Source organism: Dendropsophus ebraccatus, chromosome 15 (genome assembly GCF_027789765.1).
Source record: "Dendropsophus ebraccatus isolate aDenEbr1 chromosome 15, aDenEbr1.pat, whole genome shotgun sequence".
Classification (NCBI taxonomy): Eukaryota; Metazoa; Chordata; class Amphibia; order Anura; family Hylidae; genus Dendropsophus; species Dendropsophus ebraccatus.
In genome coordinates, this window is record NC_091468.1 from 40,152,407 (window position 1) to 40,180,212 (window position 27,806).

The 27,806-nt window shown below is 41.7% G+C and overlaps 1 protein-coding gene across 1 annotated transcript in view; it reads left to right on the plus strand.

Annotated features, from left to right (window-relative positions):
- The window catches only part of SLC24A3 (solute carrier family 24 member 3), a 271,916-nt gene that overhangs the window by 150,177 nt on the left and 93,933 nt on the right, over positions 1-27,806 (plus strand). The window contains exon 3 of the mRNA XM_069954804.1: positions 19,069-19,145. Coding sequence (XP_069810905.1) covers positions 19,069-19,145 — 77 coding nt within the window. The remainder of the gene's footprint in view (positions 1-19,068; positions 19,146-27,806) is intronic.

The window sequence follows — 27,806 nt, forward strand, 5'->3', positions numbered from 1 at the left end:
CTTTTATTCTAACACAGAGCGGGAGTGGACTGCGCTGCAGTTTATCCTCCCTGCCAGTTCTCCCAATCGTCGCGGGTGTGAACACTCAGACCCGAACCGATCAAAACTTTTCACATATCTCTATGACATGTCAAAAGTTTTTACAAATGACAGGTACACATTAAACCAACTAAAAGTTGAACTCAACTTTGACATGGCCCAATAAGCACCACAGACGCTAAACTCGCCGATAGACTTAATTAATTGTGCGGTCAGGCCACACGGATGATTCCTGCATCACGTATGCATTTATCAGCTTTATGATAGTTGCCCGCACATTCCTGTTTACTGGGGAAAATATGCCGGAGACCACTGATAATGTTGATGCCTGGACAAAACAATGTGATCAGTTGTCGAGGGAGAGATTTCCTTGCTTGTCAGCTGATCACTGACCCTTTTACACAAATATGGAAAAATACTAAGGAGAAGCCATCACCTTCCAACAAGCCACAGTCAAGGATGACATAACTTGGAAAATACCCAAGCAAGGTATCCATCTACAGACAATCATGTCATCCTCGACTGTGGCTTGTTGGAAGGTGGTTTCCTTGACTGCAGACACCTCTTGGCTTGGTTGTTCCTTTCTGGTAGAAGATCTGGCTAAGGGCCCTATTCCACAGGCCCGATCAACAGTGTAAACGAGTGCCAATCTGCTAGATCGACGCTCGTTTGCTGAGCCTATTCCACGGCCCAATGATCGTTTAGCGATGGCTGCAGAGACAACGTTACCAATGTCTTTGCAGCCCTTGCAGCATACATTACCTAGCAGGGCTTCTCCTCCGCTCTGTCTTCCTCCCCGGGTCCCGCGGCGCTGCATCAGCGTCGGTGTGGCCTGACTGAGCTGTCCCGGACAGTGATTGGCTGAGCGGTCTGACAGCTTAGTCAGGCCGCACCGAAGCTGATGCTGTGAGCGGGACCGGGATGAAGACAGAGCGGAGGAGAAGCCTTGCTAGGTAATGTATGCTTCTTCTCAAATCGTCAGTCGCCCGCCGTGCACCGCTATTCCACGAAGCGATGCGCAGTGGGTGACCGATGATTTTAGGTTTGGGCCTAAATAAACGATCAGCCGATTACACGATCATCGGCTGATCATTTTCTCTATTGCACCGAGCGATAATCGTCCGAATCAGGCCGATTTGGCCGATTATCACTTTGTGGAATAGGCCCCTAACTCACTGACTTCGAGAAACACGTACTGGTGTCTCCCTTCTGTTTTGGTTGATTTCAACCATTATTTGATAGCCCTTTTACAGAGGCCGATTATCGGCAGTCAGAGTGTACGTCTGTCCATGTAAAATGACCCTTAGGGTCCTATTACACTGAGCGATTTTTAACGATTAATGATAAACAATCGCAAACGAGGCTTCAAACAGATAAAGTGATCAGCACTGCTACTGGCTCAATACGTTGCTGGTGGTGGATATATGATTTTGAGTATAATGGTACAGGCAGTTCTTACAGGGGTGCTCACTCTATGAAGGCAGTATAAGCCGCTAATTTCCAAAGTACTTCAAAGAAGAAACAAAAAGAGGGCACTCACCCGTTATTTCACTTCTTTATTCTTATTTCATGCAGCCATAATTATGGCTGCATTAAATAAGAATATGACTGCATGAAATAAGAATAAAGAAGGGAAATAACGGGTGAGTGCCCTCTTTTTGTTTCTTCTTTGAAGTACAATCGCAAACGAGATTATCGTTAACCGAAAATCGTTCACCATATTGCACAGAACAATATGTGTTAGTTACGATCATTACTACGTTCGTTATTGTGATCGTTACTATGATCGTTTACTCCTTCTGATCCCAACAAACCAATGAACAATATGGAATTACACTGAACGATTAGTGAACAAATGCGGAACTACAGCGAACAAATGTGGAATTACAGCTAAGGATTAGCGAGCGATTAACAATGACTTTAGGGCCAGATCTAAATAAACGATTTCGATCCTTGCCTGCAAATACACAGGACGATTATCGTTTCAATTCCAACGATATAACAATTTTTCGCACAATAATCGCCCCGTGTTATAGGGCCCTTAGACTGGACAAACTGATGATAGATAGAAATGTATCGCACATCATGAGTGATACATCTGGCACATTGTTAGACTGTCTAGTCTAAGTATACACTTTCTAAGAATTACACAGTTTTAGTAATTCTTAATTTATTTATTTTTACATTTCTGTTTTGAACATAAAACAGGAAAATCCTTCTTCTTTCCCTGTTTCCAAATGCCGGTGTTGGATTGTCCTTTTACTATGAGATACACTGATAGAATTTTCACCTACTTTCCCTTTTTATTACAGTGTTTCCACTCCACTTTGCTCTTCACAAATGGAGATGACTACTTTGACATACCACGTTGTGATTGCAGCTAATGCTGCTGAGCAAATAGTCTTGCAAATCAGAGATGTCAGAAAATAAGGAACAGCTGCCGAGAACGTTCAGCATGCTTTACTGCCTGGAATGAATAATGTGAGTAGGCAGGGCCGATTCTGCGAGCGATCAGGCACACACTAGGCATACCAGACTGTTAGTTCTGAAATCTAAAGCAATGCTTAGAATTAATCCTCCAATAACATAAAAGTTAGTTGGTTTACAAAATGCTGATTAAATCATGTTAACGTTGTTAACAAAATCTGTAATATAAAATAACAAAGAGGTTTTTAATAGCCTTAAGCCTCTGGAATTCTGGGAGGCTTAGAGAGCATTATGATTACTATACACGTATGCTGATGAGTCTAACAGTGCAGCAGTCTAATAACACGTAGAGGACAGGTCTCCAGGACCACTTCACATCGAATTGTATCTTCTATGGAACAGAGCATTCTCTTTCGATTTGCCATTTGTCTATTTGAGACCAAAAAAAGGAGGTTAGATTTTTTATTTAAAAAAAAAATAATAATTCTGAAGCATAAAAGATATATTGATAGATTTTTGAGCTACCTAGCAGACAAACTCCAATTATAAATTGGAAGTTCTAAACTTTTTCTTAAAATTAAATTCTTCATTATTTTTCATATTTCTTTAGAGTAGTGTCACCTGGACAAAGCCCCTTTAGTTAAAGCTAGGTTCACACACACCTGCATTAGAGGTTCCATCAAAGATACTAAACATGATAGTACAGCATGCTTTGCCTGGCAGTGCGTTGGACATCATGCCAGCAACCCGATGGATCTCATTAACGTTTATAGGGTGCATTGTGCTCCATCTACATCCGGTATGTGAAAGCGCTGTCTGTGCTATTTTGTTTCTAATTTTTTTTCTCCAATAACAGAGAAGAACAACAGAAAATACAATACAGGTGTAAACCCTGCCTTAGGCGGGGTTCACAAATTGTAAGACACCGGCCATTCTGTGATCCGGCCATGTCACAGAACTGCCGGTGTCAGTGATGTCAGTAAACTTATTTTCTGTTGAATTGGGATGCGGGCGCATCCGTGTGTGCCCGCATCCCAATTCACCAATTCACACAATGGAGAGTGCGGCCGGATCTGCACTCTCCATTGTGTGAACTGTCAGTTATGTGTAGCTGCTATTCAATAAATAGCAGCCACACAAAACTGACATGTCAGTTTTCGCTGTGGCTGCTAGGGATCCTGGCCGGAGTGTATACTATGGGGGAGATTTATCAAACATGGTGTAAAATGAAACTGGCTCAGTTGCCCCTAACAACCAATCAAATTCAACCTTTCATTTTCCAAAGAGTCTGTAATGAATGAAAGGTGGAATCTGATTGGTGGCTAGGGGCAACTGAGCTAGTTTCACTTTACACCATCTTTGCTAAATCTCCACCTATGTGTATCCACTCAGGCCAGGATCCCATTTATTTTTAATTGAAAATATTTCTTGAATTAATCACGCCTTTGTAGCAAATTGCTTGTCCAGGGAAAATTCATACTCAGCCATGCTGCTGGGGATGCAAGGGATATGTCAGCAATGTATACTTACCTGTCCCACTTCCCATTCCCATAATTTTCATCCATCCTACTAGGGAATTCACAGTATAGATTGGGTGTTTATTTCTTGAATAGAGTGGAGAGTGGTTACAAAGAGTGTCTCTCGTCCTGGAGGACCTGTCTTGTCCTCAATTGCGCTGGCAAACCTCTGATATGATTAGGCACTATGTAATCCTTAATTTTTCCTGTGGTGGTACTGCAGTGAAATTGAACATTTTCAACCAAATTTTACCTCAGATAACAGCTTATATGGAGGGTCACGGTAAGGGCAAACTTTTTGATTAGTTTCCTGGCACAATTAGGGATAATCTAAAGTAGAGAACCCCTTCAAGAAGTGTACGGTTCAGGGATAATTGGGGGTTCTGGTTAAAGGGAATGTACCTTCAGGAACATTGCTATTTTTACCTTAATGAATCAGTCCTTATTTTTGAGTTGCTGCCCAATTCCCGCTCTCAGGGTCAGTCTTTTTCTGAGCATCGCCCTGCCCCGGAGCACTGGGGGCATATCCATCGGCTCCCAGTGTGACAAATTCCCCCCCTCTTTGTGACGCTGCTCCAGGATGGGACGATGCTCGGGAAAATCCATTAAGGTAAAAAAATAGCAGTGATGTACCTGATGGTACATTTGGTTTAAGACCACAAGACCTCAACTGCTGTACTGTATTTTAGGTGCCATAAACACTGGGACTGCTAAATTACCATATTGTGTCCTTTTTAAGGGGATTACTATTTAGTGACAAAAGAAAGCCCTCCTCATGTCTACTACTATATATGAGGTACATGCTAGAAAAGGAAAAGGTCTGTCTTGTTAAAGTTTCCCTGTAAAGATGGAATGCTATGTCTATATCATTTGAACAGTTCAGTCACATAGCAAAGAATGCAAATAAAGGAATCTTCTTTGGCTATGTTCACACAATGTTTTTAACAGCCGATATTTTAGACTTAAAGCAACAGCTGTTGTTTTGAGTATAAAATAATGGCTGTTGTTTAGCATACATTGGTGACCGTCATTGCTATAATGGTCCTTGGTTCATTATTCAGGTTCCAGTCCGTTCTTTACTGCAGGGGTGGCATTGCATTGAAGTCAATGCAATGCCGCCCCCTCTGTTCGCACATCGTTATATTAACACCCGTTCTTTAGAAATAATATACCTGACTATTATCTCCAGACGCTTTTCAGTGAACAGCGTCCGAAATAATAGCTGTTCACACAATGTAATGTGCAGCAGCAGCCAAACTTTACATTGAAGTGAATGGCTAATTGATTTGCAGGCACACCCGACGGTGCCCGCAAGTCAATGTTGAACAAGGAACGTTCCTGCAGCCGATACAGAGGTATCGGCTGCAGGAACATCCTGAATGCAGCCCGGCAGCCGGCAGCTATGCAAAGGATGTTGTTAAAAGTTGTGTGAACATAGCCTATCGCTATGTTCCCACTTCAGGAACATAACAGGGAAGGTGGCTGTTTCATAACATATGATGATCATGATCATTATTAGCGATCATCTATATTATGAGACGGACGTCTTTGCCTGATGTGTTCCCGAAGTGGCAACTTATTCTGAAACATTTAACTCTAGAGATAATACAATAGGTCTTGGCTGCAGTACTACGTACCACTCTATACAACAGATGGTGATATTCTGATGAATTGAACCGTAATGCAGAAAGTGTAATTGCGGAACACATGATTTCATAGGTGACCTACAGTATATGTAATAGGTTGAAGAAAGTAATCATGTCAGCTCCAAAATGTGATGCCATTCACAATAAGGAAATCACAAATCAAATGTATCTATAGTCAGAGATTTACATTCCCAATTATTCAGCATCAGTGCTCACCTCACCTGCATGTTTTTTTTTCTTCAGTATAGGGATATTTCATGTGCAGGATTGCCTAGCTTGATTTCCAGGTTGTACAGGATAAGAAAAGTTTGCCTTTTTTCACCATTCAAGTGAATATCGGATGCAACCCTTGTACTGGAAAAATTTGTCCTTTTCAGAGGGGAATCCTGTCGTCAATTTATAGGTCAATAATGGTCTAGGGAGTTATAGGTTCTTTTCTCGTAAAAAGAAAATTCTCAGATTTGTGAATCAGTATCCCTGGAGCAGTGAAACCCTGCATCAGAAAATAAAACTAAGGGAGGCTGGTGGTGTACTGAACTAAAAACAGTTATACATGGACTACAGTGTAAGCTAGCCATGAGATAGCCTGAGACAGGTGCCTCATTACAGAACCTATTACACAGCTCAATGTTCATGCAAGCCTTTCATGCACTAGTTTTTCCCAAAAGTTCCAAACCCACCCAAATGGTTCAATGTTACCCAACTGGTTTTCTTAAAAATCCTGAATCACCACTGCGATTCTCGAGCGTACTGACCTGGAGTCAGGCCATCGTATTACTAGTGGTTCTTTGAATTCTCCAATTCCTATACTACTCATGGCCTAAGTACCCATGTGGCTCAAACATGAAGAAATCATTTCCTTTTGCTTAAAACAATAAATGATCATATGATAAAAATCTTGTTTTACGAAAAGATTGCCGCTAGTGTTGAGCGAGTACGTAAATGCTTAAGTGCTTGTTGCTCGAGTTGAGCATTTTTCAAAGCTCAAGTGCTCAACTTGCTCCAATGAAATTAATGGGAGGCTCAAGCATTTAGCCAGGTACCCCTTTTCTTCGGCAGAACGAAAGTTGCTTGGAAGGTGCTTATTTCATGTTAGAACTCTGGCAGGATTCTGGTAATTGCTTGCATCCCGCCAGAGTTCTAATGTGTCTTGCAGAAATTTATTACTTTTTTTGTTCCAATTTTTGTTTCCGTCATTTAAACATCAATATTAAATAGGTTTTGTACAAGAAATATAACTGATGACCAAATGATCGATTGAAGGTGTGTGGCCAATTAACCACCTTTACCTGAGCATCCAAGCACTAGGAGGTGCTTAGTTAAGCGCTGAGTGTGATCAAGCACCAAGATGCTCGATCAACAGTAACTGACACCAATCCATCAGATTGGATGGCAATAGGGAAAAATACGAAAGCCTTAGGTGGTAACTAAGCATGCTTTAAATATTCTTTATTTATAGCACTTGTAATTATTGTCATTAGTCGTTTGACTCTCTGTTACTCTTTTGCCAAATATTGTCAGTGTCTTATGTATTTTACGTTATTTTTTCTCATACAACCCATTTAGCATAAAGTAGCTCTGTTCTAAGATCTTTTCTTTAAAAAATGGGGAATCCTGGGTCTACTTAGTTAATAAGTGAGTTTCCTTAAAAGGCGATAGCTTCACAACAATTTGGCTTCCTATCACATAAGCCAACTACTGTAACCGTGCACTGTAAATCAGTAAATACCATACCAAGGGTTCAAATGGAGCCCGCTACTAAATGTTACCGCTCCGCCAATTAATACAATTTAAATGTCAGAGGCTGAAAACTTTTGAAGCATCATTTGCTTCCTATTCGAATGGCTCCATGTGCACCAAAGCATGGAAACGTGCAGTTCTTGCTTCATTTACCATCTCTTATCCTTCCAAGTTGAATGTAAGGAATCAAACACTCAGTGACTCATTTTACAGATTAATCAGGAGAAAATGAAAACATCTGTTTCTAGATCTCTTATATTTAGCTCAAGCATAGATATTTTAATACTTATCCTATCAGTCACTGGAGAAATATTTAGGAAGCAAATTCCCCTTCACCAAAACAAATTTCTTCATGTAGTTCCTTGCTAGCGGAGATACGATATAGAATTGAAGGAATCTGTTGGTGCTATATAAATAAAAGTTATTATTATTAAATTAATGCAAAACCTACAAATTAATCATTGAAGTCAACGAAAGATAACATTGTTATTGTGCGTCCAGTCTACAGGATTTTCTGCATGTTTCTGAAAAAGCCCTTGCCCTGAGTGTAAAATATTAAGCTTTATACATACCTGTCTAAGCTCCTCTGTGTTATTCTAGCTTCTGCCCTCTACTGGCTCCCTGCAGTCGCCGCTGGAACTTCTGAGATGGTCTCTGAAGTGACAGGCTTCTCAACCAGCCGCTGGCCACAATGGTACACCCCCGCGGCCAGTAATTGGCTTTGATTTTTTAACAATCAGTCTACGATTGTTTCTTTGGCTGATATTTGTCTTTATTACACAGAGCGGTAATCTGCTGATTCAGCCTGATTGGCCAGATTATCTCTCAGTGTAATAGGGCCTTAACTCTCTGATCTCTAGGGCCTGTTCACACTGTGGAATTAGCGCCAAGATACCATTTGGAACCCCACATCTCCAGCCCCCCTTCCCCCCGCACCGAGTACGAGGAATTCTACCTTCTATCAGTTTGAATAGGAGGACTTGTGCACCTCTGCATGTCCATTCTTTGAGCGGAGAGGCGCTGAGCCCTACCATTCAAACTGATTTGGCAGGATTTGGCGTCATAGTGTGAACTGGGCCTTATAAGGGCTCCCGCTCTATCAGTGCTTGCTGCAGGTAACTATGAGCGCTCCTTGTAAGCGCTCATAGTTACATCGCAGAGCGCACCAGTGGGCGGAGGGCCCTGCAGGGGGCGCCATTGGGATGGGTAAGTAGATAAATTACTTATCCATCCCGACGGCGCCCCCCCTGACAGACTGTCAGCCGGCGCCCTGTGCGACCGCACTGGTCGCACATTGAAACGGCCGGCCTGCTTGTGGGGCCCTTTACCCAGTGGGCCCAGTGCACAGGCACCATTTGCCCCATGGTTAAAGCAGCCCTGTATTGGGCAGTTGTTTTTTTTTTTTACCAAACTTTTAGTTTTAAAGGGAGATAAGCCACTTCCATAGGAGTCTGGCACTGGCTTATCTCTTGTCTCTATTTACTGTAGAACACATGTTCACTTGGCTGGGCAAAGGGGGATCAAGGTAGATAGCTGTCGGATGAACAGCTTGTATGGCAGTTTCACAATGGTATAATACGGACACATTTTTGCATATTATATTACGGCCACAAGGTCTGGCCACAGGTCATCAGTATGTCATGCATAGTTGCCAACATTAGAAATTTTTTCCAGGGACACTTTAGCGTTAAAAAGGGGTGTGGCTTACTGTGGGTGTGCTCTCGGTGGGGAGTGGCCTATCATGGGTGTGGGTTCAAAATTTTCCAGTTAGAATTACAGTCAGAACAACACAAAAGGAGCATTACACACCCCAGTATTAGGTCCCCAGTATATTACACACCCCAGTTTCAGGTCCCCAGTATATTACACACCCCACTCAGAGCAGGCTGAGGCTCAGAGATAGCATTCTACTGACTGACTGTACATACTGGTATTTTGTACCCATATGATGCAGCTGCACCCCATATCATCATACTACTACCCCCCTCACTGTCCTGCCGCCCAATCATCATATTACTATCCCATTCATCATGCTCCTGCCAACTAGTCCCCCAGGGACTCCTCTCCCTGCTCTACATGAGTAAAATCACTTGCGCTGGAAGGGGACGGGGCTTTCCACGGTGAGGGGCGGAGCTTCCCGGGACATACCTGGGACATGGTTTTGCCGGTACTGTCTCCTCAGAATAGGGAAAGTTCCGGCAAAACTGGAACTGTTGGCAACTATGGTCATGAGTATTTTATCAGCATTTCATCCATATATGTTCAGCAAATGCTGATAAGCCATCTTGTAAGCCAGGGATGGGAAACCTTCAGCCCTCCAGCTGTTGCAAAACCACAATTCCCATCATGCCTTGACATCCTTCTGCAATTTAGCCATCATGGGAATTATAGTTTTGCCACAGCTGGAGGGCCGAAGGTTCCCCTTGCCTCTTGTAAGCAAATTAGCAAACTTCACTCTAGAAAAACAGATGCTATACAGATAAAATACTCATTAAATACAGATCAAATACACAATAAATATGTATGAATCTGCATTTTATACCCTCTCCAAAGACAAGTTATCAGTCATTTCTTTGAACCCTTCTTTTCTATTGTATCCAGCACTAAATAGGACTAAACATGTTGCCAAACACATACGTGATTAGATTAGTAACATGGCTCCATGACGTAGTTGCGTGTGACACTTGCAGCATTTTATAGTATATGAGACCATTATATAGGTGAATGTGAATAAATGAATGAGATAAAAACTGGAATATACCTTTAAATATCAAACAGCTGTACACAGATTTATTACTAGGCAGTCCTTTATTAGTGGTGTCCTTTGTTCTGCGCTGAGGTTGCCATGGAAACAGCAGTGTCATCGTCATCCACGGAAAGTTCGTCATCACAGAGTACAACGTAGACATTATATGGAGTAACATGCTTAGACATATAGAAGAGAATATTCTTGTAGTCTGACCGATAGTGAAATGTAATAGCAGTGTCCTTTATGGAAACGTCAATGTTACCGGTTCAGCTTGTTACACCACCTGCCGACAATAAGCTAATTGAAATACAGCACAGGTCACACTCCGAGTGTAATTTCTCTAACAAGATATTTCTCTAGACATTTTAAAGGAATATTTTGAGCTACTAACCTTAGACTATATATAACCTGGTGGTTTATTAATAGAGGAAGGTGTAAAGGAAAACCTTGGCACAGGTTACAAATGATCTGCTACGTGACGCTTACCGTGTTGTGAATGAAATGAGAGGAATCACCTCCATCAAAAGGTGAGATACAGTTTCGGCACAATTTTCCGATATACTTTCTAGGGAGAATTTTTTCATGCCGAACCTAACTTTAACAAACTGCATTAAAACAGCTAAATGTCTGTTGTTTTTTAGCTGTTTTAATGCTGTTTCTAATATTTGCGGTTTCTTATACTTACATGTCTGCGCTCCATCTGGGTTCTTCTTCTCTGGTCCTGTCCCAGCATCTTCTACGGTGAAGAGCCGCTCAGGCAATAACAAGCTGACTGGGATGGGACAGCACCACGGCCTGTGATTGGCTGAGCAGCCCCCCTCAATCAATCACAGGCCATGGTGCTTCCCCATCCTAGCCAGCTTGTGATTGGCTGAGCGGGTCTTTATCACAGAAGATGTCAGAACAGGACCAGAAAGCCACCAGGAGACAACGGGGGACCGCAGACAGTTGAGAAGGTTTATTTTTTGTTTGATGAGCGGCGCAATCTTCCCGAATCTCTCTGAACCTTGCAGAAAGTTCAGTTCCGTAGCGAACTGAACTTTAGCAAAGCTTAGAATGAATCTGGGTTCGATGGCTCAGTTCGCTCATCTCATCATGAAATATAAATTTTAAAAAAGTTTACAAATTTTCACCAGAAATTATTGATACGGTCCCTTCTTCGACCTTGTCCACACATCTTTAGCATGTGCAAGTATAGGACAACTTTGTTTTTCCCTTGTCATTACATTAAATTATAGGGCCTCTTAATATGGTGGTTTTGGTGGTTTCCCTATAGGAGCCACACCTTGGCCGGGTCCTTCCAGGAGGGATCTCTGGCTAGTCCTGTGTTTTGAGACCCTTAAATGAGGCTCCACAGGCTTTTTTTTTTTTTTTTTTTGCATATTCAGGTTTCCCCTAAAGTGTAAGGTTAGTTCTCATCTGGTTACTTATTTTTGCACGATTTTTCTGTGTTTCATGTTGTGGGATGTATGGTAGAAAAAGGAAAGAATGTATGTTTTTACTTTTTTGATGTTCTTTTCCTAAAACAAAAAGCGTGAGGCTAAAATATTGCCATTACAGTTGTTTTTATATAGGGCATAAGTTACGGTGACCAAAGCTATTGACGCCTCCTCTTCGTCCTTGTAAGGGACACTTGTGAAGGGCATATCGTCTTGACAACATAAGAATAGAATCACACATATTGAGTAAAGGTAATTAAATTGTATCATTCAAACAAGATCACAGCTGATAAGTGTCATGGAGAGCGGCACGGTGGTGTGAAACCAACCTCAAGGAGAATTTGTATCAAGCTGAGAGCAAACCCTCCACAGGGTAATGGTTACATTAGTACTGGAGACATTGTGTGGCTTATATCAGGCCTAGATGGGGTGCAATATAGAATATATTATTTGACTTATTATTATTATTATTATTTGACTAATTAGGTAAGGGATACTACATAAAAAGGATGATCTATCTCAGTAGAAGTGGTCTGCGCAGATCTCACAAGCTAAGGGCCCTATTAAACGGGACGATTATCGAGCCGAAAATCGTTATATCGTTCGAATTTAAACCATAATTGTCCTTTGTAATTGCAGGCAACGATCGAAAAATCGTTGATCTAGATCTAGATCTGACCCTTAAATCATCATTAATCGTTCGCTGTAGTTCCGCATTCATTCACTAATTCTTCAGTGTAATTGCACATCGTTGCTTCTTTTGACAGGATCAGGTGGAGTAAACGATCGATGTAACGATCGGAACTAACAACTATCGTTCTGTTTAATATGGTGAATGATTTCAGGTTAACGCCAAACAATCTCGTTTGCGATCGTTTATCGTTAATCGTTGAAAATCGCTTTGTCTTATAGTACCCTTAGGCCCTATTCTCCATAATTGCAGACCCACAACTACGAGCAGGATTCAAAGTATATCCATCCCCAGGGGTGTAGCTAATGTCCCCTGGGCCCTAATGCAAGAGGTCAGCTTGGGCCCCTCCCCTCCTCGACCAAGCAATGCTTTTGGTATAGATATATATATATATATATATATATATATATATATATATATATATATGCAAAAAAACTCACTGCATTCTTCAGTGTGAACTGGGACCAGTAGCTGCACCAGAATCTACTGGTGTAAACTTATATAAATGTCCGAAAATGCTGCAGCACTGCACAAAAAAACGTATTTTCCCATAAAGTGAATAGCTTTATGAGAAAATAAACACAGAGCTTTCCATTTGAATTCTGGAGTGAATTTGTACATATCTCCATATGGCCCCTTGTCTCACCTCACATATAATAATTCCTTTATACTGCCCCTCCCATACTATTGTTTCTTACCCCCTACCCTTTCACTATTACCTCTTTTCTCCTGTATGCTGTATACAGAAAGCTTTTTCTTTGTTTAACCTTGGGGAACTCCTACCCAATAATGTTCTACAAAGTAGAAAAAAAGTCATACAGTAACTTACAGGTGACGTCTTCTTTCATCTGAGGCTTCACTTTCCTTTTCCTCTCCATCCAGCCCAGGCCACCATGCTGATTTCTTGCAGCTACAATTCATCTCTTCTGAACCTGTGAGACAAACATCTTAGGCTCCGCACTTATCCAGCAACTTACTTTTTTCCAACTCCTAAAATTCTACACAAATTCCACTTAAGGTGTCATGTGCAGTAAAGCAAGTAGGTATGTGTTGCCCCCTGTATGTAGGATCCCCTGCTGTGCCCCCATATAGTAATAATGCCTGGTGCCCTGCATATAGTAATAATGCCCGGTGCCCTGCATATAGTAATAATGCCGGTGCCCTGCATATAGTAATAATGCCCTGTGCCCTGCATATAGTAATAATGCACCCTGTGCGCCCATATAGTAATAATGCCGGTGCCCTGCATATAGTAATAATGCCCGGTGCCCTGCATATAGTAATAATGCCCGGTGCCCTGCATATAGTAATAATGCCCGGTGCCCTGCATATAGTAATAATGCCCGGTGCCCTGCATATAGTAATAATGCCAGTGCCCTGCATATAGTAATAATGCCCGGTGCCCTGCATATAGTAATAATGCCCTGTGCCCTGTATATAGTAATAATGCTGATGCCCTGCATATAGTAATAATGCCCTGTGCCCTGCATATAGTAATAATGCCCTGTGCCCTGTATATAGTAATAATGCTGATGCCCTGCATATAGTAATAATGCCCGGTGCCCTGCATATAGTAATAATGCCCTGTGCCCTGCATATAGTAATAATGCCCGGTGCCCTGCATATAGTAATAATGCCCGATGCCCTGCATATAGTAATAATGCCCGGTGCCCTGCATATAGTAATACTGCCCCCTGTGCCCTACATATAATAATAATGGCCCCATGTGCCCTGCAAATAGTAATAGAGCCCCCTGTATATAGTAATAGAGCCCCCTGCACCCTGCATATAGTAATAGAGCCCCCTGCATATAGTAATAGAGCCCCCTGCACCCTGCATATAGTAATAGAGCCCCCTGCACCCTGCATATAATAATAGAGCCCCCTGCATATAGTAATAGAGCCCCCTGCATATAGTAATAGAGCCCCCTGAACCCTGCATATAGTAATAGAGCACCCTGCATATAGTAATAGAACCCCCTGCATATAGTAATAGAGCCCCCTGAATATAGTAATAGAGCCCCCTGCATATAGTAATAGAGCCCCCTGCATATAGTAATAGAGCCCCCTGCATATAGTAATAGAGCCCCCTGAACCCTGCATATAGTAATAGAGCACCCTGCATATAGTAATAGAACCCCCTGCATATAGTAATAGAGCCCCCTGTATATAGTAATAGAGCCCCCTGAATATAGTAATAGAGCCCCCTGTATATAGTAATAGAGCCCCCTGCATATAGTAATAGAGCCCCCTGAACCCTGCATATAGTAATAGAGCACCCTGCATATAATAGAGCCCCCTGTATATAGTAATAGAGCCCCCTGCATATAGTAATAGAGCCCCCTGTATATAGTAATAGAGCCCCCTGAATATAGTAATAGAGCCCCCTGCATATAGTAATAGAACCCCCTGCATATAGTAATAGAGCCCCCTGAATATAGTAATAGAGCCCCCTGAATATAGTAATAGAGCACCCTGTATATAGTAATAGAGCCCCCTGCATATAGTAATAGAGCCTCCTGAATATAGTAATAGAGCCCCCTGCATATAGTAATAGAGCCCCCTGTATATAGTAATAGAGCACCCTGCATATAGTAATAGAGCCCCCTGTATATAGTAATAGAGCCCCCTGCATATAGTAATAGAGCCTCCTGAATATAGTAATAGAGCCCCCTGCATATAGTAATAGAGCCCCCTGAATATAGTAATAGAGCCCCCTGTATATAGTAATAGAGCCCCCTGCATATAGTAATAGAGCCCCCTGTATATAGTAATAGAGCACCCTGCATTGCAAAAAAACAAACAAACATTATACTCACCTAATCCAGGGATGGCAGCTTGTCTTCTCTCTTGTGACCTGGCCTCTGCAGCTGTGTTCAGGGATGGAGGGGGTCCCTCAGGTAGGCGGGCGGAGGGCAGCAATTATAGGAAGGGAGTCTCCCCATAGTGCCGTGTGGGTAGCGGTACGGCGCCGGGGAGGGGCCTCAGATGCCACAAGGAAAGCGGTCCGTCGCAGGGGGGGCGGGGCGCCATATCGGCACAGCACGCCGCTGCGCTCCCTTGAGGTGCCTGCGAGTTTCATATCGCCGCACGCGCCCCCCCCCCCCAGCGCCGTACCGCTACCCGCGCGGCACTACGAGGGCCCTTCTCGAGTTGGGGGGCCGGGTCGCAGCCGCGACCGTGGCGACCACTATAGCTACGCCAATGTCCATCACCGTCTACATTTGCAAGGACCCATTGATTGTAATGTATTTTTTGCAGCACGGATCACAGCCCTATTATGGATACATAGCAACCACAGATGTGTAAAAGGGTCCAGTCAAATCAATGTGCACTATGCTGTCTACAAATACTGTGCTGTCTATAATTAATTGCAGACAGATTAATTCTGAACTCTGAAGTTCTACATTGTTCATTTTCATGCTGTCATGTTAAGCTGGGTCCATGGTGATATAACAGGAGATATAATAGGACTCCTGTACATACTTTACATGACCAATATATATATATATAGTGTGTGTGTGTGTGTGTGTGATTATTATGGAATAATAAAATTATTTTTAAATTATTGTTTACTTTAGTGCACCTTTTAGTCAAAGGTGCTGTACAGATCATGAGGAGTAAAAACACAAATATAAAAACTGGTACAATAGGCATAAAGGGGGATACTGAGGGATAGAGGACCCTGCCCAAGAGGGTGAAGTGAGGGGTGGAATACAATAGGTGAGGGGGGGGTGACTGTTCACAGTTTAGCATAGTGGACGCAGTGTTATTGCAGGTTGCAGTATTAGGCTATGTGCACACTCTGTAATGGGAATTTGGGAAGTTATGGCCATAGTTGTCATTGAACACAATGGACATAGGTTTATGAATTTATTGATTTGTATTGATTTTGGAGATCATAACGGCCATTGTTATGTACATGGTGTATTAACCATGGCCATTGTTTACTACAGTTGTACAAAATAATGAACTTGTCTATTTTCTACAACCGCACTTTGCGAACATAGACTGTTCACATAATGGTTAATTGATTTTTATTCACACCCATACGGCCAGCAGACTTCTGTGGGTGGATGATAATGTTTATGCAGCTGATTATCTGCCATAGGAACCTATAATGCAGTGGCCTTTGTCGGACCTTGAACTGAGGGCCGTGTCAAATAACGGACCTTGTATTGCACCATGCAAACCTTAGGCTATGTACTTAGGCCTTAGGTTATGTACACACAAAGTAAAAGTAAAGGCATGATGTCCTATTTGACATGTCATTGTACTGCCTCTACAGGATTATTCTGTACTTGAATTTTGTTTGTTAAGGGATGGTTGGGGAAAGGGCTGGGTGTTCCTGGGGAGAAGGTAGGTGGGGGTTGAGGTTGTGTTTATAAAAAAGCACTTTTTGTGTTTGAAAAAAAATTTTCAATGACGAAAATCTCATAAAAAAAATTAAAGGCATGATCATGATCATTAATAACGGCCATTATTTGCCCTTATTTTTACATTGTGGGAACCTAGCCATATACTGTTCGGATCTGCTTGGTAGAGTTACAGTATGTGTCAGGGGTCACACTATGTAAAAATAACATTCATCTTTCATAACAATGGCCGTCGTTGCACAAATAACATCTGACATCACGTCTGTCATTTTTACATAGTTTGAACCTAGTCCGTATATGCAATTATGAGATCTCACTATGATGGTATAATCTGGAAATGAATGCATTCCAATATGAAGGATGACACAAGAAAAATTCTAGGGGTTTGGTGCAAATTAGCCTACAGTATACTGTACAAAGTAGCACATGATCATTAGGGCTCCTGATGGTCGGGGCTTTCGTGTCCCAAAAAAGTGCCAACAATTTGTAAAAAATATTTTTGGATCAGGTCAGTAGAACAGAAGATGTGACCCAGGCCGCCATTCTTTGAAGTATAGAACTAATGCACTTTCCTAATCATTTGATTGCTGGCACATGTGGCCCCCTGCCAAGACTTCTCAGTCAACCCTCTCCAGCTTTCAACCTGCCTGAACAACCAGAACCACTGGAGCTGCGGTTACAGCCTCTCCGCAACAGCTGTCTTTAATGTCACCCGGATGAGTCAGTGCAGCAAGAATCTCGGAAAACAGCTACGCATGTTATCTTTGAAGCTTTCTACCATGTTCACTTCAGCCAAAAAAGTGCGCTCAACTTTAGCAACTCGCTCTTCTGCCTGTTAGTTTTGTTACACATATTGACGACCTGAGTTACAGGATACCTTTATCTAAGATGTATTTATACGAGCAGAATTAGAATATGGATGTAGGATAAGGGGTCATATCATGTACATAAACCCTGTACAGCAGTATATGGCGTATTATGGGCATTCTGCTATATGGTGTCTCTTTGAGGCAATGTATTTTTCACTAGAAGCGATGCTTTATATGGGCAAAACTTATACTTCATACAGCATTTTTGGATTTTCATGGAGTTTATATAAAATGACTGACACTTGTAGATACTGTATAATATGGACCCATAATTGAGCTTGAGGCGTGAAGATAAGATAATATCCTGTATGATGTTGTCATTTTTAAGACATCCCGATCAGTATAGGAAAGTTAAACAAAGCAGTACTAATATTATGGAGATAGATGAGTAAGTGAGCAAAGAACTCATCTTACCTGGTGTCAGAAACGGCCATACAATAGATAGATAGATAGATAGATAGATAGATAGATAGATAGATAGATAGATAGATAGATAGATAGATAGGAGATAGATAGATAGATAGATAGAAGAGAGATACTGGATAGATAGATAGATAGATAGATAGATAGATAGATAGATAGGAGATAGATAGATAGATAGATAGATAGGAGATAGATAGATAGATAGATAGATAGATAGATAGATAGATAGATAGGAGATAGATAGATAGATAGATAGATAGATAGATAGATAGATAGCAAAAAGATAGTCCATGGCACTATCAGTGAAAATTCAGTGATTTATTTAAAAGTCCATGGTACAACACTCCAAAAGACGCAACGTTTCGGTAGCCTCACACTACCATTTTCAAGCGTCAGCCTACTGAAACGTTGCGTCATTTGGAGTGTTGTACCATGGACTTTTGAATAGATCACTGAATTTTCACAGTTAACCCCAGGAGTGCCATGGACTATCTTGTTGCTATTTATCGTACGGTCTACAGTCAGGACATAGATCTGCTGGCACACACTACAACATTTGAGCAGTGCTGCTTTTTCCTTTTTGCATAGATAAGTAAATAGATAGATAGATAGATAGATAGATAGATAGATAGGAGATAGATAGATCTTAGATAGATAGATAGATAGATAGATAGATAGATAGATAGATAGATCTTAGATAGATAGATCCCTATATATAATAGACTTCAACATTAAGCTATAAATTGCCAGAAATGTAAAAGCTATGATCTTTTACCATACTCAAACCCACCAGAGACCACCCTGATGACTCAGACCTGTTCCCAGACAGCTTTATAATCATATTTCCTCTGTCTGATACTCCAAAGCAAATGAATCACGCATCATTATACAGAGGGAGCCTGTCAGAGTTTCATGCTGCCCGTGGTTCAAAGAGCAAGAAACAGTTGTCAGGTTTCCTTTTAACACATGCATTTTGCTACTTACTGATAATACTGTAAGTAAGGAGATCATAAATAATAAAGAGCGTAATGGTATTGTGTTTACAGGCCTCTGCATGAGATTCTCTCACTTTATGTGTAATGTCGTTCTGTACGTTTGGTCATCACGGACTGGCGACAGCTTTCTTTAATTATTGACTTGTTTGTTTTTACAGCTCTTCATGAATTCCCCAGTGATATGTTCTCACATGAGGAACGGCGGCATGGAGCTATCGTTCTGCATGTTCTATGTGTAAGTTAATGCTCTTTTTTTTCCAAGTTTTCTTGAGTATTATTCTTCTGCTAAAACTGTTATTATTCCCAATGAAAGATTTAAGCAAAAAAAAATATAAAAAATACGGATAAATCAAATACTACCAATTTGGTTGAAATATATTTAAGAAATGTGCAATCTTATCTTTTGTAGAAAATGCTGTGCACCTACAGGATAGGTTTCGAATATGTTGGCATGTACACAATGGTAAAGCTTTGGAGTGGTCTACCTGACATCTAATAGTACATAGATATTGTAAAGGGGAACTCTGGTTAAGAAAGATTTAACCCTGTTCAATCCCCACCGATAATCTAAGCAGCACTTGCTGACTCACACCCTGAAGCTATGGAAAATCCTCAATTCCTGGTCAACTCTGTCTCCACTCCTCTGTCCTCCCCCTCCCTTCTGAGACAGAGGTCACATGATCTCTGTCTTTTCTGTTGCCAAGCAAGCTGTAACACCTCATCTATAACCCCACCCACCACTGACATCACAGTTATCACCTGGCCTCTCCTGAGTAGTTAAGGGGCAAAGGAGACACTGTTGTTTCATCTTTCTCTCTCTCTCTCTCTCTCTCTCTCTCTCTCTCTTTCTTTCTCTAAACTATCTGTGTAGATAAATGGATTATAAATAGATAACTATTTTCTTTAAGGGGAAAGGATTTAATACCGTACAGTACCATATTACATGAAAAAAATCTACCATATTTAATTTGTTTACTGTCCCCAATTTTTTTTTTTTTTTTTTTTAAGTGTACCTGTCCTTTGAAACAACTTTTGAGATGTCATAGAGACATGTCAAAAGCTTCGATTGGTCCAGGTCTGAGTGTTTAGACCCGTACCTATTTTGAGAATGAGCTAAAAGTTGATCGCAATGCACCGCACCCTGCCTTGTGTCAGTGAAAGAGTTGGGCTCCATAGGCTTACATTAGAAGTCCAACTCATCACATGACACAGAGCTGGGACAGGACCGTGCTTATCCCCGGTCTTCTCCTGATCAGTTCTAGTCTGAACACCCAGACCGAAACCGATTTTGACAAGTCTCTATGACATGTCAAACGTTTTTCCAAATGACAGAGGGAGCTACAGTTTAGCTGTATGTGTTACGTTGATATTACAAAACTGCTTGCGATCACAACCCCTGTTGAGTTTGTAAAAAAAAAAACTGGTGACAAGTACACTTTAATACTTACCTGTGCTCTATATGACTAACACAATTTCATGTGGAGCGACTGCAAGGAGTATATATTAGGATGTTCAAAAACATCTGTCATTGCTCTATTTGAGCTACACACATTTATTCTTTATTGGAGAATCAAAAAAGTCTGCCTCTGTTTCTTCATCCTGAATGTTATTGATCTTCCAGCCAACACATTGCTGCTTCAAATAATTGCTAACATTTCAAATAGCTGCCCACACAACCAAAGACTTTCAAGTGCTGCTCCAGTTCTACATTATGGCTAAGGAAAATTAGAATCTGCACAGTAGTAGCTATACAAATAATGGAATTATTCCAAATGAAGTTCTGGTTTTAGCCTATTTAAAACATTACTGTCAAATAAATTAAATTTCAAAAGTTAAAGATCACTTTGGGTCTCGCTCTTGTGTTCTGTTATGACCATGAGGTGCCCAGTTGTCAACCAAGTCCAACTGATAGTAGTAAAGCTAATTCTTAGGCTACACTCACACGTCAGTATCTTTTCAAGGATGAAAATCTGGATGCTCTATTTTTTTGTGATAAGCTGTCCCAACCCCTAAAAAAAGGTCACATAGTCATCTGGGGGCCATTTTGCAGTAATTTCTATCAGGCAGGATATTTCTGGCAGGAGGAGTTTGGTGATGTCATAAAAAATGGATCCGTGATGTGGATGGTTTGCGGATTGAAATGTACACTCCGCAAATTTTGCACTCTCCATAGACTTCTATGTGGGTGTCCGTTCTGTAATCACAGACCGTATTACAACATGTCCTATTTTTTTTTTCATCAAAGATTGCAGATCCGCAAATTTACTGGATGTATGAATAGCACCATAGAAAATGATGGGTTGTAACGGATTCAGCCAATGGACTATAAACACAAACAGGTCATAAAGATAAGACTGAGATTTCTCCTCTTTTCAGATCCATTCCTGGCTTTGGCTAAAAAAATCTGTCAGACATCTTTTGGTGTAATAGGGCCTTATACGGGAATCGGGACGCGGTTCAAAAAACAGACCGCGGCATCGGGTTCCCCGTGATGGTGCCGTTCTATCCCTGGGTCAGAATAAAGAGGATGTACCTGATGGTACATCCTCTTTAATCTGAACCAGGGATAGAACGGCGCCCTCACGGGGAAGCTGTTGCCGCGGTCTGTTTTTTGAACCACGGCCTGGTTCCCGTGTACGGCACGTTCTATCAACGGGGACCCAGGCTGGAGCACAGGCTGAAGCACAGGAGGCGAGCCGGCCTGCCCCCAGTGGGAGGAATCCCCCGCCTCTGTATGACACGGCTCCATTGATTCTAATGAAGCCGCGTCATAAAGGGGAGGGAACTCCCTCCCACTGGGGTCGGGCCGGCCCGCCTCATGTGCTTCAGCTCCGGTCCAGGACCCGTTGATAGAACGGCGCCGTACACAGTAACTGGGCCGCGGTTCAAAAAACGGACTAATTCTAAATATGATCCTGACACCGTAGTTTACTTCACTATTACTCATACATGTATATTTCTTTGACTTCCTTCTTATTACAATTATATCTATATATAACAAGATTAGCTATATCCTATAATAGTAAAACTTTACATATATAATTGGGCTCTTTGTATAGTTTTTTCTAGTGTTGACATCGTATGTCACATATCTTTTTGTTCAATATTGTTCTTATGTAGCGTCAACTTTAATAAAACCATTGATATAAATAGTGTCACATATAATATGAAGTATAATACGGTTCAGGGAAGAAAAAGAGCGCTGCACCTCACACCTATGGCTGATATTAGTGCCCCTAGGCTAAATAAAAAACACATCAGAATTTTGTGTATGAATTGATCAAGCCACACTGCCCCATGTACCATTGTGCAGGTATCTGATACACATGGGTCCCTACACTAAGTCCACACCGTGCCGGTCAGTGGCCACCAACCCCTCAGGTGCGCACAGTCAGAGAACGGGGGCCATGGGACGGCCCTGCGACCCCCATGTCACAGGACCAGACCCAAAAACACCACACCAGAACCCGGCCAGAACCTCCGGCGGAGAAGGTCGCCCCCAAACAGCACAAGTCTGGATGAGGTATTGCGCTCACCATAGCTGCTGCAGACAGAATCGGAAAAGACAGGAGGGATTAAAACCATGTGCACTCAGGTGTCTCCTGCTAATTGCGGTCATGTGGGTTGCCAGGAGGAGTGCAAAAACACTGAGAAAAGAGAGAAGCAAAATACGGTTCAGGGAAGAAAAAGAGCGCTGCACCTCACACCTATGGCTGATACTAGTGCCCCTAGGCTAAATAAAAAACACATCAGAATTTTGTGTATGAATTGATCAAGCCACACTGCCCCATGTACCATCGTGCAGGTATCTGATACACATGGGTCCCTACACTAAGTCCACACCGTGCCGGTCAGTGGCCACCAACCCCGCAGGCGCGCACAGTCAGGGAACGGGGGCCATGGGACGGCCCTGCGACCCCCGGTGGCGCCTGTGGGGTCTGGGGGGGCCTTTTAGGGTCTTGTCCTGTGACAATGGGGTTGCAGGGCCATTCCGTGGCCCCCCCTTCTCTGCTTGCGCACGTTTTGTGGGGATTGTGGACGCTGACCGGCACAGTGATGTTTTTTTGTTAGGGACTCATGTGTATCAGAAGACCTGCACGTGGTACATGAGGCAATATGGTTTGGCCAAATTATATACTAACTTCTGATGTTGGTTTAAATGTAGCTGAATAAGCTTTCGTGCCAGCCATGGGTGTGATGTGCAGCCATTTCTGTCTTTTTGGCTTGTGCATAATATGATGTCTTCTGTTAGGGAGTCATGATTTCTCTGAAATGCTTATCCACCATATTTTGAGTCATTCCTCATCTTTTTCATCTTCAACTGAGACTTGCTTTACAGTAGAAACAGAAGAAAACACCCTGTTTACTTCCAAGGGAGATTGTTGTGTGCATGCTCTGTGTCGTGTGCAGGGGAATTTTTTCTCACTATAGAATTGCCTGACTACTATTTACCAATAGGCACTCATTTAGAGCTCAGAAGAACCATCTGCAAAGAAAACACCCTCTCGCCAAATGCAGATGTTATTTCTACCAAGGTATCGAGAGGATATGGTAATTTTAGCACAGGTGCCATTCCTACCAAGAGTCTAGAAATGATTAAATTTGTATCTGCATTTTGCAATCTCTAGGGGAGATTTATCAAACTTGGTGTAAAGTGAAACTGGCTCAGTTGCCCCTAGCAACCAATCAGATTCCACTTTTCATTCCTCACAGACTCTATAGAAAATGAAAGGTGAAATCTGATTGGTTGCTAGGGGCAACTGAGCCAGTTTCACTTTACACCATGGTTGATAAATCTCCCCCTCTATTTATAATTCCCTCTTGGTTTTTTACATGCTTAGTTTTATTTTCCTCCTGCCTTTGCCCTTTTTCTCATATCATTACCTCTCCATCTTGTAAGCCTTTATGTGCTATTTCATAGACTCAGCAGGTTTTGCAAACCTAAATAAATAGTCATAAAAAATTAAAACCTGTTTATCCTGGAAAGAACAGATCTTACGTCTATAGGTTTAAGGGAATATAAAGTTGCTAAAACACAGAGGTTGTCGTTTTAGGTATCGGGAGTGCTAGTATTGTTGGTTTTGGCCTGCTCTATATTTTATATATTTTTAGCTGGAGAAATTATCTTAAAATAATGTCACAGTGTTAGTATAAAAAATAAAATAAAAAAAAACCCCTTTAAGTGTATTTTTATTTTTTTATTATTTTGTATGTTTGAGAGTCGGAGTGAGTGGGTTTATTGATGAAATAACTACAGGGTTTTCGTAGTGTTTGCTATCAATTATAACAAGCCTTTCATCCAAAATACCATCACCACAGGAACCCTCACACAACTTTATGCTGTGATTTCTCACCAGGGAAAGGCAATGGACAATAGATGTGAGTCATTGTAGACTTGGTGTATTTGATTGTAGATGAATCATGCTTTTATTGCAGCAGGGGAATGTTCTCCTCTGAATGTCATCTCGTTTTTAGGTAGTTATCAGACTGAAGCTTTCAAGACATACCTATTTAAAATAATCTTTTGGAACATTTTGAAGACAGTGGAAAGAAAGTTAAGTACAAGCGCACAGTTTGGTGCTGGGTCAGCCTGGTTTGAATGCGGTGGAAGCGTGACATGTCCTTTTTTGTCACCGCCGTGGACAAAAAAGATCAGCTGCAGCAATAAGTGATTTCATTTATTTCTGATGGTAATAATAAGCATTAGCCACATGGGGTTAAAGGGGTTATCCACCTTATGGCTGGGTTCACACTATGTATATTTGAGGCTGTATTTGTGAGGCTGTATAGCAACCAAAACCAGGAGTGGATTGAAAACACAGAAAGGCTCTGTTCATATAATGTTGTAATTGAGTGGATGGCCATCATTTAATGGCAAATATTTGCTGTTATTTTAAAACAACGGCTGTGGTATTGAAATAATGGCCGTTATTTACTGTTATATGGCGGCCATCCACTCAATTTCAACATTGTGTGAACAGATCCTTTCTGTGTTTTCAATCCACTCCTGGTTTTGGTTGCTATGAGGACCTGACATGAGGACCAAATACAGCCTCAAATATACATAGTGTGAACCCAGCCTTAGTAAAGCTAAAAATATAAAGTCCCCCTGAGTATTTTTAGCTGTCTCCTGTCTTTATAACTGCTGCCATTCCTGAGTTACAAGTTTTTCTAAAAGCCAATCTATATCCAAGATAGGAAACTACATTTCCCATCATGCATTTCCCTGCTTGGTGTGTTTGCGTACTCGCCCCCTTAGCTTTCTTTCCTGCCCACTGCTGTCATTACTAGTGCAGAGTAAACACTGCACTAGAAATTTTGCACCCCAATCACCCCAATAAGTATTTCATACTAGCTGATGATGTAGCAGAGCAGACGTGCACATGGTGTAGCTATGTAACGGGCATCTGTTTACCTGGGGGGGTGTAGTGTAGGTTTAGATCTCTCCTTGCTGACTGTGAATGAAAACATTCTAGTTCCATCCATACTCTAAGAACATCTATAACACCTACAGCAACACTGACAGCAAGCATACCTAGAACCATAACTTTTCATATTACAGAAACCTAGGCTCAGGGACACATGTAAGTCTATGGAAGCAGCACAGGTGCATGGAGATGATGCAAATTATGTCTCCTAGGGGTTGGGTTACCAAGTCAATAAACAAGCTAACCCGGCCCCCAGAGAGGAGATCACATGTTCTCAGACCACAAAGGGAGGGGGGAAGTGGGAGATAAGCATGTTCTGAGTGGACCGAGAGTAGAGGATTTTAGACAAGAGTTGATAAGAATGAGGAAAAAAAAAACGGAAGGGGTGCAAGATAGGTTACACTTTTATCTGAAAAGTCAAAAGGGCAGAGCATTATTTTAAATGTGGGTGTGACCTAAGCCTCATTATTCACACTCCTTGAGCCTGATTCCCACCCCTCACCTCTATTATCACCCCAACTCCTTGGGCCTGATTCACACCTTTCTGCCTCCACGCCAGCTCAGGCTCATTTTAACAACCCCCATAGCCTGATTCACTCGCCCTTAGCCTCACATCTTACAAACCTTCTTAAAATAAAGTTCCAGCCCACCTGACAATTCAGGAAAAAGTGCAAATTGTCAAGCAAATAGCAAAATTTCTAAGGGGAGGGGCTTAGCCAAAAATAAAAAGTGTTGAAATTATGGCATCAGAGGCTTCAAAATGGTAAAGAATATAGATTTTTTTTTTATATACTGACCACAGGTCCCCTTTAAGGAAGATAATTAGTCCAGAGCTATATACTTTTTAATGCATGCACAATTTTTATTTCGTGCAGTGAGACACAGTACCAGCACTGCCCAAACCCCTCATAGGCTGTGTTCACACGAGTATATCATTCATTTAGTATTGACATTTAGGGGTGCTGCTCTCCAATAGAACGAGTCCACATATAAACGTCAAAGAAGAAAAGCCGAGAGGCACTCACCGTTTTGTGTAATTTATTGATCTTTGGCATACAACAGTCCATGCTAGCAGACAACGCAGATGCCATTCACCTCACTAAAGTGTGACAGCTGTTGCACTTTGATGAGGTGTATGGCGTCCGCGTGGTCTGCTAGCATGGACTGTTTGTAATATGCCAAAGATCAATAAATGACACAGAACGGTGAGTGCCTCTCAGCTTTTCTTCTTTTAAGACCCAATTTTTATTTATTTCCTGTTTCTTATATAGCACCAACATAGTCCATCACACTCTTTTGTCTCTGTCACCCATTGGGCTAACAATCTAATTTGCCCATCTCAGACACACCGCGCCTATGATATTGGACGCCAGTTAACAAAACAGAATGTTTTTGAGGACATGAAGTAACCCGAAATACAGGGAACATAGAAACTGCACTAAAATATGACTTGATGGGTGAAGTTTGAAGAAATGACTTTTGAGGAGATGAAATATCTGGCACATGCTCCCAGTAGGGATACATCCATCTTCTGGCTAACAGTGGGGTTTTCCACAGTGTAAACACTTGGAGAGAACATTCAACACTTAGAACTTGCTGAAATGTTGAAAACGTGAACATTAAACAGACAGACATAATAATGTCTAAGATGTGTGTTTAATAATGGAAAGGGACAGTTAAAAAAAATAGAGACGTGATCAAAGCAACCTCATAGGACTCTTAGCTATCACTTAGGCTTAAAATAAACAGGGTTTAGAACATAGTGAACTGTATGTCTACACCTTTCCTGGATTGTCAGAACGGCTTTATGTCGCAAGCAATCAATTCTCTGCTATGATAATATACACTGTTTCCCGTTCATGGTTGGCTTACATCATGCCTTTCACCAACCAACATGGAACACAGTGTACCAAGCACTGTATAAAGGAAAGTACATGTTTCAGTGCATATAAACCCCTATAGAAATAGATGTTTCCATGATGAACATTAAAAGATTGGCTACAATCTTTACAATCTTTTTCAGATGAGAATACTTTACACTTTAAAGCGACTCTGTACCCACCTCTGACCCCCCCAAACCACTTGTACCTTCGGATAGCTGCTTTTAATCCAAGGTGTGTCCTGGGGTCCGTTCGGCAGGTGATGCAGTTATTGTCCTAAAAAACTACTTTTAAACTTGAAGTCCTGTGCCCAATGGCCGTGGCCTAGAATGTGTATGCATTAGGCTTGCACCACCTCTCTCCGTCCCTCCTCCCCGCCCTCTTCATCATTAGGAATGCCCCTAGAACATTTTCTCCTGTCTGAACATTGCACAGGTGCCTTAACGATCCAGTCCATGTGCCGTGCTGACACAGCTGATGAATAGGAGACAATTACTAATGATGAGGAGGGCGGGGGGAGGGACAGAGAGGGTGTGTCAGCCTAATGCATACACAATCTAGGCCACGGCTGTTGGGCACAGGGCTGCA